The 15,745-nt window shown below is 55.2% G+C and overlaps 1 protein-coding gene across 1 annotated transcript in view; it reads right to left on the reverse strand.

Annotated features, from left to right (window-relative positions):
- LOC122932841 (Down syndrome cell adhesion molecule homolog) overlaps positions 1 to 15,745 on the reverse strand; it is a 406,234-nt gene that overhangs the window by 41,950 nt on the left and 348,539 nt on the right. The window contains 1 exon segment of the mRNA XM_044287480.1: positions 15,045 to 15,157. Coding sequence (XP_044143415.1) covers positions 15,045 to 15,157 — 113 coding nt within the window.

Consider the following 15,745-nt stretch of genomic DNA (forward strand, 5'->3'; position numbering starts at 1 on the left):
CAGCACTGGTCCAGGAAAGACCAGCCCCACCTCATTAGTGGATAATCCTGGCTCCTTTCATATTACAGTAATAATAACCCTATAATGGACCTAAGTATCACATTCCCTCTCCGACAACATTCTGTGTTATGGCTTCATTAAATCCAACTGCATCCATAAACCTTACATTTCACTCATACCGCTTTATTCTCCTGACCATGACCTTAACCGCACACACTGCGTCACATATATCACACTGATGTGTATAGTGCAGCGTGTGTGATGTATGCGGTGCTGTGTGTGATGTACGCGATGCAGCGAGTGTGATGTACGCGGTGCGGCGTGTGTGATGTAGGCGGTGCAGCGAGTGTGATGTACGCGATGCAGCGAGTGTGATGTACGCGGTGCAGTGTGTGTGATGGATGTGATGCAGTGTGTGATGTACGCGGTGCAGTGTGTGTGAGATGTACGCGGTGCAGCGTGTGATGTATGCGGTGCAGTGTGTGTGTGATGTATGTGATGCAGTGTGTGTGAGATGTACGCGGTGCAGCGTGTGTGATGTATGCGGTGCAGCGTGTGTGATGTACGCGGTGCAGTGTGTGATGTATGTGATGCAGTGTGTGTGATGTACGCGGTGCAGAGTGTGTGATGTGCGCGGTGCAGTGTGTGTGATGTACGCGGTGCAGTGTGTGTGATGTACGCGGTGCAGTGTGTGTGATGTACGTGGTGCAGTGTGTGTGATGTACGTGGTGCAGTGTGTGTGTGATGTACGTGGTGCAGTGTGTGTGTGATGTATGTGATGCAGTGTGTGTGATGTACGCGGTGCAGTGTGTGTGATGTACGCGGTGCAGCGTGTGTGATGTACGCGGTGCAGCGTGTGTGATGTACGCGGTGCAGCGCGTGTGATGTACGCGGTGCAGCGCATGTGATGTACGCGGTGCAGCGCGTGTGATGTATGCGGTGCAGCGCGTGTGATGTATGCGGTGCAGCGCGTGTGATGTATGCGGTGCAGCGCGTGTGATATACGCGGTACATCGTGTGTGATGTACGAGGTGCAGCGTGTGTGATGTGCGCGGTGCAGTGTGTGTGATGTACGCGGTGCAGCGCGTGTGATGTATGCGGTGCAGCGCGTGTGATGTATGCGGTGCAGCGCGTGTGATGTATGTGGTGCAGCGCGTGTGATGTATGCGGTGCAGCACGTGTGATGTATGCGGTGCAGCGCGTGTGATATACGCGGTACATCGTGTGTGATGTACGCGGTGCAGTGTGTGTGATGTGCGCGGTGCAGTGTGTGTGATGTACGCGGTGCAGTGTGTGTGATGTACGCGGTGCAGTGTGTGTGATGTACGCGGTGCAGTGTGTGTGATGTACACGGTGCAGTGTGTGTGATGTACACGGTGCAGTGTGTGTGTGTGATGTACGCGGTGCAGTGTGTGATGTAAGTGATGCAGTGTGTGTGATGTACGCGGTGCAGCGTGTGTGATGTACGCGGTGCAGCGTGTGTGATGTACGCGGTGCAGCGTGTGTGATGTACGCGGTGCAGCGTGTGTGATGTACGCGGTGCAGCGTGTGTGATGTACGCGGTGCAGCGTGTGTGATGTATGCGGTGCAGCGCGTGTGATGTATGCGGTGCAGCGCGTGTGATGTATGCGGTCCAGCGAGTGTGATGTACGCGGTGCAGCGTGTGTGATGTACGCGGTGCAGCGTGTGTGATGTACGCGGTGCAGTGCGTGTGTGATGTACGCGGTGCAGTGTGTGATGTACGCGGTGCAGTGCGTGTGTGATGTACGCGGTGCAGTGTGTGATGTACGCGGTGCAGTGTGGAGTGCCAAGTGATAAAGTACAGGGAAGATCTGCCATATTGGTCTGGACTTTATCACTTGGCTATAATTGTCTGCTGTTACTCAGATCAGTAATGGCCCCCACATAAATACTCTCCTCTTTGGCCCCGTTCACACCACCGCTAAAGAACTCTGCAGACTGGGAAGTGTAGTGTACCACGTTTTTTTTCCATCCTGCAAAGTCCAGCAAAAAAACATGGTGGCTAACGTATATATATATATTTACAATGGAAATCTATGGTGACGGTTGCACAGTATGGCATCTGTCTGAGGCGTCTTTTTACATATATACGTTTTTTTCCTGTACATTAAATGTATGACAAAAATGTGACGTGAACCCGGCCTAACTGACAGGGGAGAAGCTGCATATAAGGCTTTTCTGTCTGGTCCTTCACCAGCATCTGCAACAAAGGCTCCAAACGCAGCAAGCGCAGGCCTACGTATTATGTATTTGTATTAACGCAACTTTCCTACTCCTCCTCGGGTAAAAATACTCCTCAAAAATGGTCAGAAGAGTATTTTTACTCTTCCGGAAAAAATGTAGTGTGACCTCTGGTGGCAGGATATGGAAAGGATGGAAGTGGTGGCGGTGGCAATGAGGGTAGTGGTCTTGCTCCGGGGTTCCCTGGGCCACCCCCCTTCTTCCTCATCGGGGCACACCCTAGGCTTGGGGCTCCTGGCTGGTGGTGGATGAGCAGAGGAGATCAGGGCCAGCGGACGGATGGTGGAGTCCACGACCAGGTCTGCTTGGTTGGTCTCTCTAAACTAAATAGATGAAGGGAGTTGTAGTACATATAGCAGCAACAGGTACAGAGTAGTCCATGCATTCTCTCCAAATGACCACGTGAGTGCAATAACTCTCAATATGCTTCCCACAATGCCCAGTCTGCGGGAAGCAGGGCTTGGATCGGATGGACAGTCTATTTCAGAAGTGTGGTGGGCACCAGAGGCAAGTAACCCTTTCCACATGCAGTAAAGTCTACTGCCATAAACGGGCAACTTTTTGATCACTTTTTATTCCACTTTTTGGGGGAGGTGACAAACAAATGCCAATTCTGGGGTTGGGATTTTTGTACTGCATGATAAATAGCGTGATATTTTAAAAAGTTGGACATTTTCATTATTGATAACAATTGTGTTTATCTTTTTTTTTTATATGAGAAATTGGAAAGAGGTTTTTTTTATATATATATTTTTGTCTTTCTGTATTTTTCGATATTTTCTTAAACAAATTTTTCCTTTTTTAAAATCTTTTTTTACCCCTTAGCGGACCTGAACCTGTGCTAATTTCATCACTTCTTCTGTACTGCTGTGAATAGGGATTTTATAACCTCCAGCCAGGGGCAGGGTGTAATAGGAGCAGAAACATGGAAGGTCTGCAGGGGGCTTCAGAAGACAGGGGCGCTGCCAAAGCATCCAATAAGCACCCCGTGGTTGCATTGTGGGGTTACCAATTGGAGCTCAGTAGGAACCCGCTCACTCTGTCTAACCTATCAGATGCGGTGGTCGCTACTAACTGTGGCACGTAAGGGGATCGAAGCTCTCTCTGATCCTGGCAGCTGTCGGAGGGTGTCAGCCCATGACCCCGCTGCATACACGCCTCACACACCTGGGCATTAGAGAGAACCTGTCTGTTTAGTAAACACTTGTATTTCAATTAAATTCTGCATTGCTCTGTCCCTCTGCTATTCCTCCTGGAAACATTTAAATTGACAACTAGGTGCTACCGATTGGGTGTGTTTCCCTACACAATGTCCAATCAGTGGAGGCATTGCTGGAATGGGTAAGAACATGTTCCTTTGACAAACAGAATGGTAACACTCAGTTGTTTATTTTGTCAAACATTTCCAGGTGGAAAAATAGAGGAACCACACAATACAGAATTATCAGAATAGATGCTCCAGAAAAATACCAAACGCTACATCAAAACCAGCAAGACATCAGCATTCCCCCATTTGCCGCCCTCACTGTGTAAGTATGATGCGGGTCCGGGCAATGTATCCATGAAGCAGGAGGCTCAGGAATAACAGTGCTGGGAATAGCAGGGATTCATGCACAGCAGAGTCCATCGCCCCCGGTCATGGATGTAATGTGTCAACTGGACTTTACTAAAGGAGGAGAATTCCCTTCATTCATGAGATGTGTCTGCCTTCTGCATCTGATACAAAACAGAGGGATGTGGAGGAGCAGGTGGAAAGAGCGGCCAGATCTGTGACCATAAAGCAGTCATTCCTCCCCAGATGCCTTTTTTATACAGTAGAAGAGCTTTCGTCGCTCAGAGGGGCTGGAAGGTTTCCACTTAGGCGCTAAGTCGTCCGTGTGACAAGCGATGGGGCTGCGGGATCCCGCTCGCTCCTTTTCTTTGCATTTTTTGCCCAAACAAGGCAACGGGCGGACAGTATGTGCTGGAAATACCAGCCTGGCAGGTTAGGAGGACTCTCTGCGTGTGCCAAGGTAAGGGAACCAAGGCGTTGTTTCATTAAGATGTGCTCCATTAACCTCTGCAGCCTGGAGCCGATGAGGAGGTCCCACCAGTCACCACCAGACAGCTTCAACACAGCTTCCGAAGGGTAAATCTGCCAAATTATGGACATCATCCCAGGATCCAAAAAACATTGCTGCTTTCTTCTAGCAACAGCACCACGCCTGTCCCCAGGTTGCCTTTGGTATTGCAGCTCAGCCCCATTCACATCAATGGAGCTGAGCTGCAATACTAGGCACAACCCATGGACTGGTGTGGCGCTGTCTCTGGAAGAAAGCAGTCATGATACTTTTCTAATCCTGCACAAGGAGGAAGGTTTGCCGCTCAGAACTCTGGAAAAGCTGAGTGTCAGCACTGGTAAGAGCTGTACTGGCAGCCATACTGGTTCCAGCTTTTCCAAGGATCTAGACCTTCCTTTTGTTGGCAGCCTTCCACCTATCTTGGTTTAGACAATCCTTTTTATGTTAAAGGAGTCCCCTGAAAATAAGCCGATCGCAGGGCGCCCTACTGCTGAGACCTCCGGTGATCAGCTGGAATCTGTGAGGAAGCCTGACCGCAAGTGTTCCATTTCTCTCCAGCGCCCCTACAGGTGATGTGAAACATGACACAGTTTCCATTGAAACCAACAGGTTGTGACTTACGGGGTTACTTTTTAGCTACTCGCTGACTACGGCCTCATGCACACAACCGTGTGCATTCGGTATTTTGCGGAACGGAACAGCTGGCCTCTAATAGAACAGACCTATCCTTGTCCATAATAAGAAATTTTTTGGCGGAACGGAAATACGGACATACGGAAACGGAATGCACACGGAGTAACTTCCGTTTTTTTTTGCGGACCCGTTGGGATGAATGGTTCCGCATATGGTCTGCAAAAAAAAACTGAACGGACACTGAAGGAAAATATGTTTGTGTGCATGAGGCCTAAAGGGCATCTGTCAGCAGTTTTGTACCTATGACACTGGCTGACCTGTTACACGGGCGCTTGGCAGCTGAAGGCATCTGAGTTGGTCCCATGTTCATATTGTGGTGATGTGAACAGTGAAATGTGTGAGAAAGTCCCGGAAAGGGTGTATCTCATCCAGGTTCATCAAATAGACGAGGTAAGTAAGATCCAGGGCATATTTTCCTGTCTACCTGAGCCGAGCACAAGTGAGGCCTGCTGTAATCAGGGAGGCATAAAACCGACCCTTTGTGTATCAGTCTGGGGAAAAGAAAGACTGAGGAGGCCTGGGAGTGAGAGGGGAGCCTGTAAGGCTCTGTGTGGCCTCAGCCAAGGAGGGCCGATGCGGCCTGGGAGTGAGAGGGGAGCCTGTAAGGCTATATGAGGGGGAGGCCTGGGAGTGAGGAGACCTGGGAGTGAGAGGGGAGCCTGTAAGGCTTTGTGTGGCCCTAGCCAAGGAGGGCTGAGGAGGCCTGGGAGTGAGGAGACCTGGGAGTAAGAGGGGATACTGTGAGGCTCTGCGTGGCCTCAGCCAAGGAGGGCTGAGGAGGCCTAGGAGTGAGGAGACCTGGGAGTAAGAGGGGATACTGTGAGGCTCTGCGTGGCCTCAGCCAAGGAGGGCTGAGGAGGCCTGGGAGTGAGAGGGGAGCCTGTGAGGCTCTGTGTGGCCTCAGCCAAGGAGGTCTGAGGAGGCCTGGGAGTGAGAGGGGAGCCTGTGAGGCTCTGTGTGGCCTCAGCAAGGAGGGCCGAGGCGGCCTGGGAGTGAGAGGGGAGCCTGTGAGGCTCTGTGAGGGGGAGGCCTGGGAGTGAGAGGGGAGCCTGTGAGGCTCTGTGTGGCCTCAGCCAAGGAGGGCTGAGGAGGCCTGGGAGTGAGAGGGGAGCCTGTGAGGCTCTGTGTGGCCTCAGCCAAGGAGGGCCGAGGCGGCCTGGGAGTGAGAGGGGAGCCTGTGAGGCTCTGTGTGGCCTTAGCCAAGGAGGGCCGAGGCGGCCTGGGAGTGAGAGGGGAGCCTGTGAGGCTCTGTGTGGCCTCAGCCAAGGAGGGCTGAGGAGGCCTGGGAGTGAGAGAGGAGCCTGTGAGGCTCTGTGTTGCCTTAGCCAAGGAGGGCTGAGGAGGCCTGTGAGTGAGAGGGGAGCCTGTAAGGCTCTGTGTGGCCTCAGCCAAGGAGGTCTGAGGAGGCCTGGGAGTGAGAGGGGATCCTGTGAGGCTCTGTGTGGCCTCAGCCAAGGAGGGCTGAGGAGACCTGGGAGTGAGAGGGGAGCCTGTGAGGCTCTGTGTTGCCTCAGCCAAGGAGGGCCGAGGCGGCCTGGGAGTGAGAGGGGAGCCTGTGAGGCTCTGTGTGGCCTCAGCCAAGGAGGGCTGAGGAGGCCTGTGAGTGAGAGGGGAGCCTGTAAGGCTCTGTGTGGCCTCAGCCAAGGAGGGCCGAGGCGGCCTGGGAGTGAGAGGGGATCCTGTGAGGCTCTGTGTGGCCCTAGCCAAGGAGGGCCGAGGAGGCCTGGGAGTGAGAGGGGATACTGTGAGGCTCTGTGTGGCCTCAGCCAAGGAGGGCCGAGGAGGCCTGGGAGTGAGAGGGGAGCCTGTGAGGCTCTGTGTGGCCTCAGCCGAGGAGGGCTGAGGAGGCCTGGGAGTGAGAGGGGAGCCTGTGAGGCTCTGTGTGACCTCAGTCAAGGAGGGCTGAGGAGGCCTGGGAGTGAGAGGGGAGCCTGTGAGGCTCTGTGTGGCCTCAGCCAAGGAGGGCTGAGGAGGCCTGGGAGTGAGAGGGGAGTCTGTAAGGCTCTGTGTGGCCTCAGCCAAGGAGGGCTGAGGAGGCCTGGGAGTGAGAGGGGATCCTATGAGGCTCTGTGTGGCCTCAACCAAGGAGGGCCGAGGAGGCCTGGGAGTGAGAGGGGAGCCTGTGAGGCTCTGTGTGGCCTCAGCCAAGGAGGGCCGAGGAGGCCTGGGAGTGAGAGGGGATCCTATGAGGCTCTGTGTGGCCTCAGCCAAGGAGGGCCGAGGAGGCCTGGGAGTGAGAGGGGAGCCTGTGAGGCTCCGTGTGGCCTCAGCCAAAGAAGGGCTGAGGAGGCCTGGGAGTGAGAGGGGAGCCTGTGAGGCTCCGTGTGGCCTCAGCCAAGGAGGGCTGAGGAGGCCTGGGAGTGAGAGGGGAGCCTGCGAGGCTCTGTGTGGCCTCAGCCAAGAAGGGCCGAGGCGGCCTGGGAGTGAGAGGGGAGCCTGTAAGGCTCTGTGTGGCCTCAGCCAAGGAGGGCCGAGGCGGCCTGGGAGTGAGAGGGGATCCTGTGAGGCTCTGTGTGGCCCTAGCCAAGGAGGGCTGAGGAGGCCTGGGAGTGAGAGGGGATACTGTGAGGCTCTGTGTGGCCTCAGCCAAGGAGGGCCGAGGAGGCCTGGGAGTGAGAGGGGAGCCTGTGAGGCTCTGTGTGGCCTCAGCCGAGGAGGGCTGAGGAGGCCTGGGAGTGAGAGGGGATCCTGTGAGGCTCTGTGTGGCCTCAGCCAAGGAGGGCTGAGGAGACCTGGGAGTGAGAGGGGAGCCTGTGAGGCTCTGTGTTGCCTCAGCCAAGGAGGGCCGAGGCGGCCTGGGAGTGAGAGGGGAGCCTGTGAGGCTCTGTGTGGCCTCAGCCAAGGAGGGCTGAGGCGGCCTGGGAGTGAGGGGATCCTGCGAGGCTCTGTGTGGCCTCAGCCAAGGAAGGCTGAGGAGACCTGGGAGTGAGAGGGGATCCTGTGAGGCTCTGTGTGGCCTCAGCCAAGGAGGGCTGAGGCGGCCTGGGAGTGAGAGGGGATCCTGTGAGGCTCTGTGTGGCCTCAGCCAAGGAGGGCTGAGGAGGCCTGGGAGTGAGAGGGGAGCCTGTGAGGCTCTGTGTGGCCTCAGCCAAGGAGGTCTGAGGAGGCCTGGGAGTGAGAGGGGAGCCTGTGAGGCTTGTGTGGCCTCAGCCAAGGAGGGCTGAGGAGGCCTGGGAGTGAGAGGGGATCCTGTGAGGCTCTGTGTGGCCTCAGCCAAGGAGGTCTGAGGAGGCCTGGGAGTGAGAGGGGAGCCTGTGAGGCTTGTGTGGCCTCAGCCAAGGAGGGCTGAGGAGGCCTGGGAGTGAGAGGGTATCCTGTGAGGCTCTGTGTGGCCTCAGCCAAGGAGGTCTGAGGAGGCCTGGGAGTGAGAGGGGAGCCTGTGAGGCTCTGTGTGGCCTCAGCCGAGGAGGGCCGAGGAGGCCTGGGAGTGAGAGGGGAGCCTGTGAGGCTCTGTGTGGCCTCAGCCGAGGAGGGCTGAGGAGGCCTGGGAGTGAGAGGGGAGCCTGTGAGGCTCTGTGTGACCTCAGTCAAGGAGGGCTGAGAAGGCCTGGGAGTGAGAGGGGATCCTGTGAGGCTCTGTGTGACCTCAGTCAAGGAGGGCTGAGGAGGCCTGGGAGTGAGAGGGGATCCTGTGAGGCTCTGTGTGGCCCTAGCCAAGGAGGGCTGAGGAGGCCTGGGAGTGAGAGGGGAGCCTGTGAGGATCTGTGTGGCCTCAGCCAAGGAGGGCTGAGGAGGCCTGGGAGTGAGGGGAGCCTGTGAGGCTCTGTGTGGCCTCAGCCAATGAGGGCTGAGGAGGCCTGGGAGTGAAAGGGGAGCCTGTGAGGCTCTGTGTGGCCTCAGCCAAGGAGGGCCGAGGCGGCCTGGGAGTGAGAGGGGAGCCTGTAAGGCTCTGTGTGGCCTCAGCCAAGGAGGGCCGAGGAGGCCTGGGAGTGAGAGGGGATACTGTGAGGCTCTGTGTGGCCTCAGCCGAGGAGGGCTGAGGAGGCCTGGGAGTGAGAGGGGATCCTGTGAGGCTCTGTGTGGCCTCAGCCAAGGAGGGCCGAGGCGGCCTGGGAGTGAGAGGGGATACTGTGAGGCTCTGTGTGGCCTTAGCCAAGGAGGGCCGAGGAGGCCTGGGAGTGAGAGGGGAGCCTGTGAGGCTCTGTGTGGCCTCAGCCGAGGAGGGCTGAGGAGGCCTGGGAGTGAGAGGGGAGCCTGTGAGGCTCTGTGTGACCTCAGTCAAGGAGGGCTGAGGAGGCCTGGGAGTGAGAGGGGAGCCTGTGAGGCTCTGTGTGACCTCAGTCAAGGAGGGCTGAGGAGGCCTGGGAGTGAGAGGGGAGCCTGTGAGGCTCTGTGTGGCCTCAGCCAAGGAGGTCTGAGGAGGCCTGGGAGTGAGAGGGGAGCCTGTGAGGCTCTGTGTGGCCTCAGCCAAGGAGGGCCGAGGAGGCCTGGGAGTGAGAGGGGATCCTATGAGGCTCTGTGTGGCCTCAGCCAAGGAGGGCCGAGGAGGCCTGGGAGTGAGAGGGGAGCCTGTGAGGCTCCGTGTGGCCTCAGCCAAAGAAGGGCTGAGGAGGCCTGGGAGTGAGAGGGGAGCCTGTGAGGCTCCGTGTGGCCTCAGCCAAGGAGGGCTGAGGAGGCCTGGGAGTGAGAGGGGAGCCTGCGAGGCTCTGTGTGGCCTCAGCCAAGAAGGGCCGAGGCGGCCTGGGAGTGAGAGGGGAGCCTGTAAGGCTCTGTGTGGCCTCAGCCAAGGAGGGCCGAGGCGGCCTGGGAGTGAGAGGGGATCCTGTGAGGCTCTGTGTGGCCCTAGCCAAGGAGGGCTGAGGAGGCCTGGGAGTGAGAGGGGATACTGTGAGGCTCTGTGTGGCCTCAGCCAAGGAGGGCCGAGGAGGCCTGGGAGTGAGAGGGGAGCCTGTGAGGCTCTGTGTGGCCTCAGCCGAGGAGGGCTGAGGAGGCCTGGGAGTGAGAGGGGATCCTGTGAGGCTCTGTGTGGCCTCAGCCAAGGAGGGCTGAGGAGACCTGGGAGTGAGAGGGGAGCCTGTGAGGCTCTGTGTTGCCTCAGCCAAGGAGGGCCGAGGCGGCCTGGGAGTGAGAGGGGAGCCTGTGAGGCTCTGTGTGGCCTCAGCCAAGGAGGGCTGAGGCGGCCTGGGAGTGAGGGGATCCTGCGAGGCTCTGTGTGGCCTCAGCCAAGGAAGGCTGAGGAGACCTGGGAGTGAGAGGGGATCCTGTGAGGCTCTGTGTGGCCTCAGCCAAGGAGGGCTGAGGCGGCCTGGGAGTGAGAGGGGATCCTGTGAGGCTCTGTGTGGCCTCAGCCAAGGAGGGCTGAGGAGGCCTGGGAGTGAGAGGGGAGCCTGTGAGGCTCTGTGTGGCCTCAGCCAAGGAGGTCTGAGGAGGCCTGGGAGTGAGAGGGGAGCCTGTGAGGCTTGTGTGGCCTCAGCCAAGGAGGGCTGAGGAGGCCTGGGAGTGAGAGGGGATCCTGTGAGGCTCTGTGTGGCCTCAGCCAAGGAGGTCTGAGGAGGCCTGGGAGTGAGAGGGGAGCCTGTGAGGCTTGTGTGGCCTCAGCCAAGGAGGGCTGAGGAGGCCTGGGAGTGAGAGGGTATCCTGTGAGGCTCTGTGTGGCCTCAGCCAAGGAGGTCTGAGGAGGCCTGGGAGTGAGAGGGGAGCCTGTGAGGCTCTGTGTGGCCTCAGCCGAGGAGGGCCGAGGAGGCCTGGGAGTGAGAGGGGAGCCTGTGAGGCTCTGTGTGGCCTCAGCCGAGGAGGGCTGAGGAGGCCTGGGAGTGAGAGGGGAGCCTGTGAGGCTCTGTGTGACCTCAGTCAAGGAGGGCTGAGAAGGCCTGGGAGTGAGAGGGGATCCTGTGAGGCTCTGTGTGACCTCAGTCAAGGAGGGCTGAGGAGGCCTGGGAGTGAGAGGGGATCCTGTGAGGCTCTGTGTGGCCCTAGCCAAGGAGGGCTGAGGAGGCCTGGGAGTGAGAGGGGAGCCTGTGAGGATCTGTGTGGCCTCAGCCAAGGAGGGCTGAGGAGGCCTGGGAGTGAGGGGAGCCTGTGAGGCTCTGTGTGGCCTCAGCCAATGAGGGCTGAGGAGGCCTGGGAGTGAAAGGGGAGCCTGTGAGGCTCTGTGTGGCCTCAGCCAAGGAGGGCCGAGGCGGCCTGGGAGTGAGAGGGGAGCCTGTGAGGCTCTGTGTGGCCTCAGCCAAGGAGGGCCGAGGAGGCCTGGGAGTGAGAGGGGATACTGTGAGGCTCTGTGTGGCCTCAGCCGAGGAGGGCTGAGGAGGCCTGGGAGTGAGAGGGGATCCTGTGAGGCTCTGTGTGGCCTCAGCCAAGGAGGGCCGAGGCGGCCTGGGAGTGAGAGGGGATACTGTGAGGCTCTGTGTGGCCTTAGCCAAGGAGGGCCGAGGAGGCCTGGGAGTGAGAGGGGAGCCTGTGAGGCTCTGTGTGGCCTCAGCCGAGGAGGGCTGAGGAGGCCTGGGAGTGAGAGGGGAGCCTGTGAGGCTCTGTGTGACCTCAGTCAAGGAGGGCTGAGGAGGCCTGGGAGTGAGAGGGGAGCCTGTGAGGCTCTGTGTGACCTCAGTCAAGGAGGGCTGAGGAGGCCTGGGAGTGAGAGGGGAGCCTGTGAGGCTCTGTGTGGCCTCAGCCAAGGAGGTCTGAGGAGGCCTGGGAGTGAGAGGGGAGCCTGTGAGGCTCTGTGTGGCCTCAGCCAAGGAGGGCTGAGGGGCCACAAGGCTTGGAAAGCCTAAAGTTTGGGGGACCCAGCGACGCCTACTGAGATAGGATCGCACGGGCAGAGTCAGGAGGACTTCTGGGCCACAATCCCCCAAAGGTGCTCATTTTGTCACAGCCTGAAGGCTGCTGGGCGATTGGCTGAGGAAGCCGGACCTGATACGGTGTCTGAACAGTCCTTTTCAAAATTGAATTTTTACTATATGCAAATGAGCCTCTAGGAGCAACAGGGGCGTTGCCATTACACCTAGAGGCTCTGCTCTCTCTGCAGCTGCCACGTCCTCTCCACTTTGATTGACAGGTTCAGGCAGTGTATATGTCATCACACCTGGTCCGGTCAATCACAATGCAGAGGTTGCGGCAGCTACAGAGAGAGCAGAGCCTCTAGGTGTAATGGCAACGCCCCCGTTGCTCCTAGGGGCTCATTTGCATAAAGTAAAACTTTTTTCTTAGCAATGCGGGCACAAAGGAACATGGGACCAACACAGATGCCTTTAGCTGCCAAGCGCACATGGAACAGGTCAGCCAGTGTCATAGGTACAAAACTGCTGACAGATGCCCTTTAATAGAGGTTTCGAATGAGAAAGCCCCTCTGTAACCTAAAAACACCCTAATGGAGTAGTTAAAGGTTTTTTTTTCTGGGCCCTAGATATTGATCCTAGGTCATCGATATCAGATCAGTAAGTGTCTGACCCCCTCCGATCTGACGGCTCAGGCAGCCCCCCCAAGCGGATGGTCGGCTGTGTCCACTGTATAGTTTCTGGCACAAGCGTCTGCCCCGACCAGTTGCCCGGTGTGGATTCTCAGATCCAGACCATTGTCTCCCCCTTGCAGTTGGTTACAGTTGCAAGAAGAGATGGCGACTACAAGGTAGCGACTGAAGCATCAGACATGACCATATTTGCAGTCTGTAACCCTGGAGACACATGAGTCTGCCTATGAGCTGTGCACCTCAAACGGGAGTCGCTAGACTACAATAGTGGTTTGCAACTTGCAATTCTCTCTACCTGTGCGGGGACTACACATCCCAGCATGTCTTGCCAGTCCCAGTGGACACCTCCCGCACTAGAAGTAGGGGGTGAGCGGGGTTACAGACGGGCCGGGTCTGCCGCGCTGCATTAAGCAGTCGTCTCTCTGATCTGCGGTTCCTGGCGTGTCGCCCTAAAGCCCCGTGTGCCTAATTCATCATTAATATTTGCGCCCTGTGAGCGGTCTGCAAAGTCTGTTTCCAAAACAAATGTTACCATGGCGATAGATCACCTTTATTACGTATTAGCGGATAATCCTCTTACGTGCTTTTTTGGCGCAGGAAGCACAGTGCTGTGTGGGAATAGCTCAGCAGGTCCCAGTTCATAGGGACAGGTCGAAGAAATGTCATAAAGGACAATTCCTCTAAATGAATAGATCACCAGCTTCTATCCGGCACTGGGAAAGCTGGGTGAAAACCAACGTGGCGAGCATCACCAGCGCATCAAGCGGCTTTTGTAGAATTCAGTTTGGTTCTGCAGTGTTTCTTATGTGTAACTGAATCATTTAGCAGATGTGTCTATCAGATCCAAGGAAAGCTGGGTGGCGAACAGCAATAACAGCAACTGTGCCAGCGGTCGGCTAACCTAAGGGGTGCGGAGCGATTAGGTGACCAAGGCTGGATTATAGGACGGCTGGTAGGTCGTCTCGAGCTAATGTTACTGTGGCAGTACTACTTACTGTAGGTATTATGTAGGACTGGTATGGATTCATTGTATGGCACATTTTATGGCAAACCATGTGTAGGGGATATAACAGTATATGCACTGTATGGTACTACTATGTGCATGCTGTACAACACTTATGTGTCCACTGTATGGTAGTATTGAGCAGGCTCTGTAAGATCGTACAGTATTATATGTAGTGTGCGGTACTATTATCTGTATGTTGTACAGCACCGTTATGTGATCACTATGTGGGAGATACTGTATGGTAGTAGTATGTTGGCATTGTATGGTAGAACAGCATTATATGTACTGTATGCTCCGATTATGTATATGCTGCACAGCACTGTTATGTGTTCACTACATGGGTAATACTGTATGGCGGTATTGTGCTGGCCTTCTATGATGGAACAGTATTATATGTACTGTATGGTAGTATTATGTGTGTGCTGTACCGCACTGTTGTGGGAGATAATGTATGGTAGTATTACACTAGTGTTGTATGATCGTACAGTATTATATGTAGTGTGCGGTACTATTATCTGTATGTCGTATGGTACTATTATTTGTCAGTGAGTTACTGGTCAGTGCTGGTTCCATCATATGTAGGATTGGTGTGGTTTCCACTATGAACAGAAAGTCACAATGCAAGTGTGAACAAAGCTTTAAGTGTACAGTATGGTAGTATTATGTGGGAAGAGTATGTTGGTATTGTGTACTGTTTGGCACCACTGTATGGTGATATTATGCGTATAGTGTAGTACTATTATGCAGGCACTGTTGGCACTATTAAGTGTACTGTATAAAAATTGGTATGTGTACTGTGTGGTAGTAGTATGTAGGCACTGCTATTAGGTGTACTGTATAGTACCATTACATGGATAATGTGTGGCAGCATTACATGCACTGTATGGCACAAATGTAGTGGTATTATGTGTACTGCATAGCACTATTATGTAGATGCTCTATGGTAGTATTAAAGGGGTTGTCTTATCTGAGATATAGGTGGCATACTGCTAGGATACACCACCAACATCAGATAGCCGCGGGTCCCACCTCTGGGACCCACATCTATTTACAGAACGGAACATGTGCTACGCTCTCTCCCTTGATTTCTACAGGAGTTCCGAAAATAGTCAAGCGAGCATGATCGGCTATTTTCAGAGGTCCCATAGAAATGAATGGAGTGTGCACCGCACAAGAACAGCCACCGACCGCTCCATTCTCGTGCGGCTATTTTCAGAACTCCCATAGAAATGAATGAAGGGCGGCCATACATGCACGGCTGCTCTCCGCTCATTCCGGGGGGTCCTGTTCTGGAGATAGGAGCGGGTCCTAGATGTGGGACCCGCAGCTATCTGACATTGGTGGCCGATACGACCCCTTTAAGTGCACTGTATAATACTGCTATATGGCGGTATTATGTGGAAATCATATGGCAGTGTTACTAAATGTGTTTGTCAATGGCAGGATGTTCTTTTCGTATAAACTCCATTATTTTGGCAGTATTACTTCCCACTTGTTACGTCTCACGAAGATGTTTGGCCTAGGGGCCTTGTATGTCAAGTCAGTGCCATCCCATTGATAACCTGTGCCAAAACCTCAGACTGTCGGCACTCACGGGCTTGGCCCAGAACGCACGCACCTATAGTTTCCATGGTGTCCCGCTCTTCTATAAGGAGCTGAGCTCGGGGGATATCTATGTGCATTCTCAGGGTCTGCTGCTTGTTCAGCGTGTCCGACGTCCGAGTATTCTTACTGAAAACACAAAAAGAGAAGAAAAAGCTGAATAGGTACAAACGAAGGCCCTAAAAACACCAGAAATGACATATCCGTCTGTGACCAGAAGAAAGATGACGCAAGTGTGTCAAAAATAATACCAATAAATGACTCCTTATGGATATGTCATAGACTCTAATGGATGTGTACAGACGGCAGACATCAAGCGTACGGTGGATTCTACCGCCACTTAGACGTCTGTTTAATGAGCTCCTGGCTGCCTGCCTCCTGCCGTCACAAGGAGCACAAATAATAACATACAAGTGGGTCATAAAACCAAAAAAATACATTTTGCTTGGTCTTGTTTACAAGAGTCTGACGTTCGGGAGATGTTCGGCGCACAGCCCACAGACATTTAACCCTCCGCGCCGTACAGTCAGTAACTTGGCAAATACTGATGCAAAGTTATGGTAGTTTTTCTTTTCTTTAAATATATAGATTTTGCAGCCACCACTAGGTGCCGCTACGTGAAGACTGGTTCCTACCGGCTCACTGACCTCTAACAGCATTGTCTGTTACAACTGTATCCCGTCCAGACAATCCCCCTGTCAGCAAAAAGCCTTAGGC

Source organism: Bufo gargarizans, chromosome 3 (genome assembly GCF_014858855.1).
Source record: "Bufo gargarizans isolate SCDJY-AF-19 chromosome 3, ASM1485885v1, whole genome shotgun sequence".
Lineage (NCBI taxonomy): Eukaryota > Metazoa > Chordata > Amphibia > Anura > Bufonidae > Bufo > Bufo gargarizans.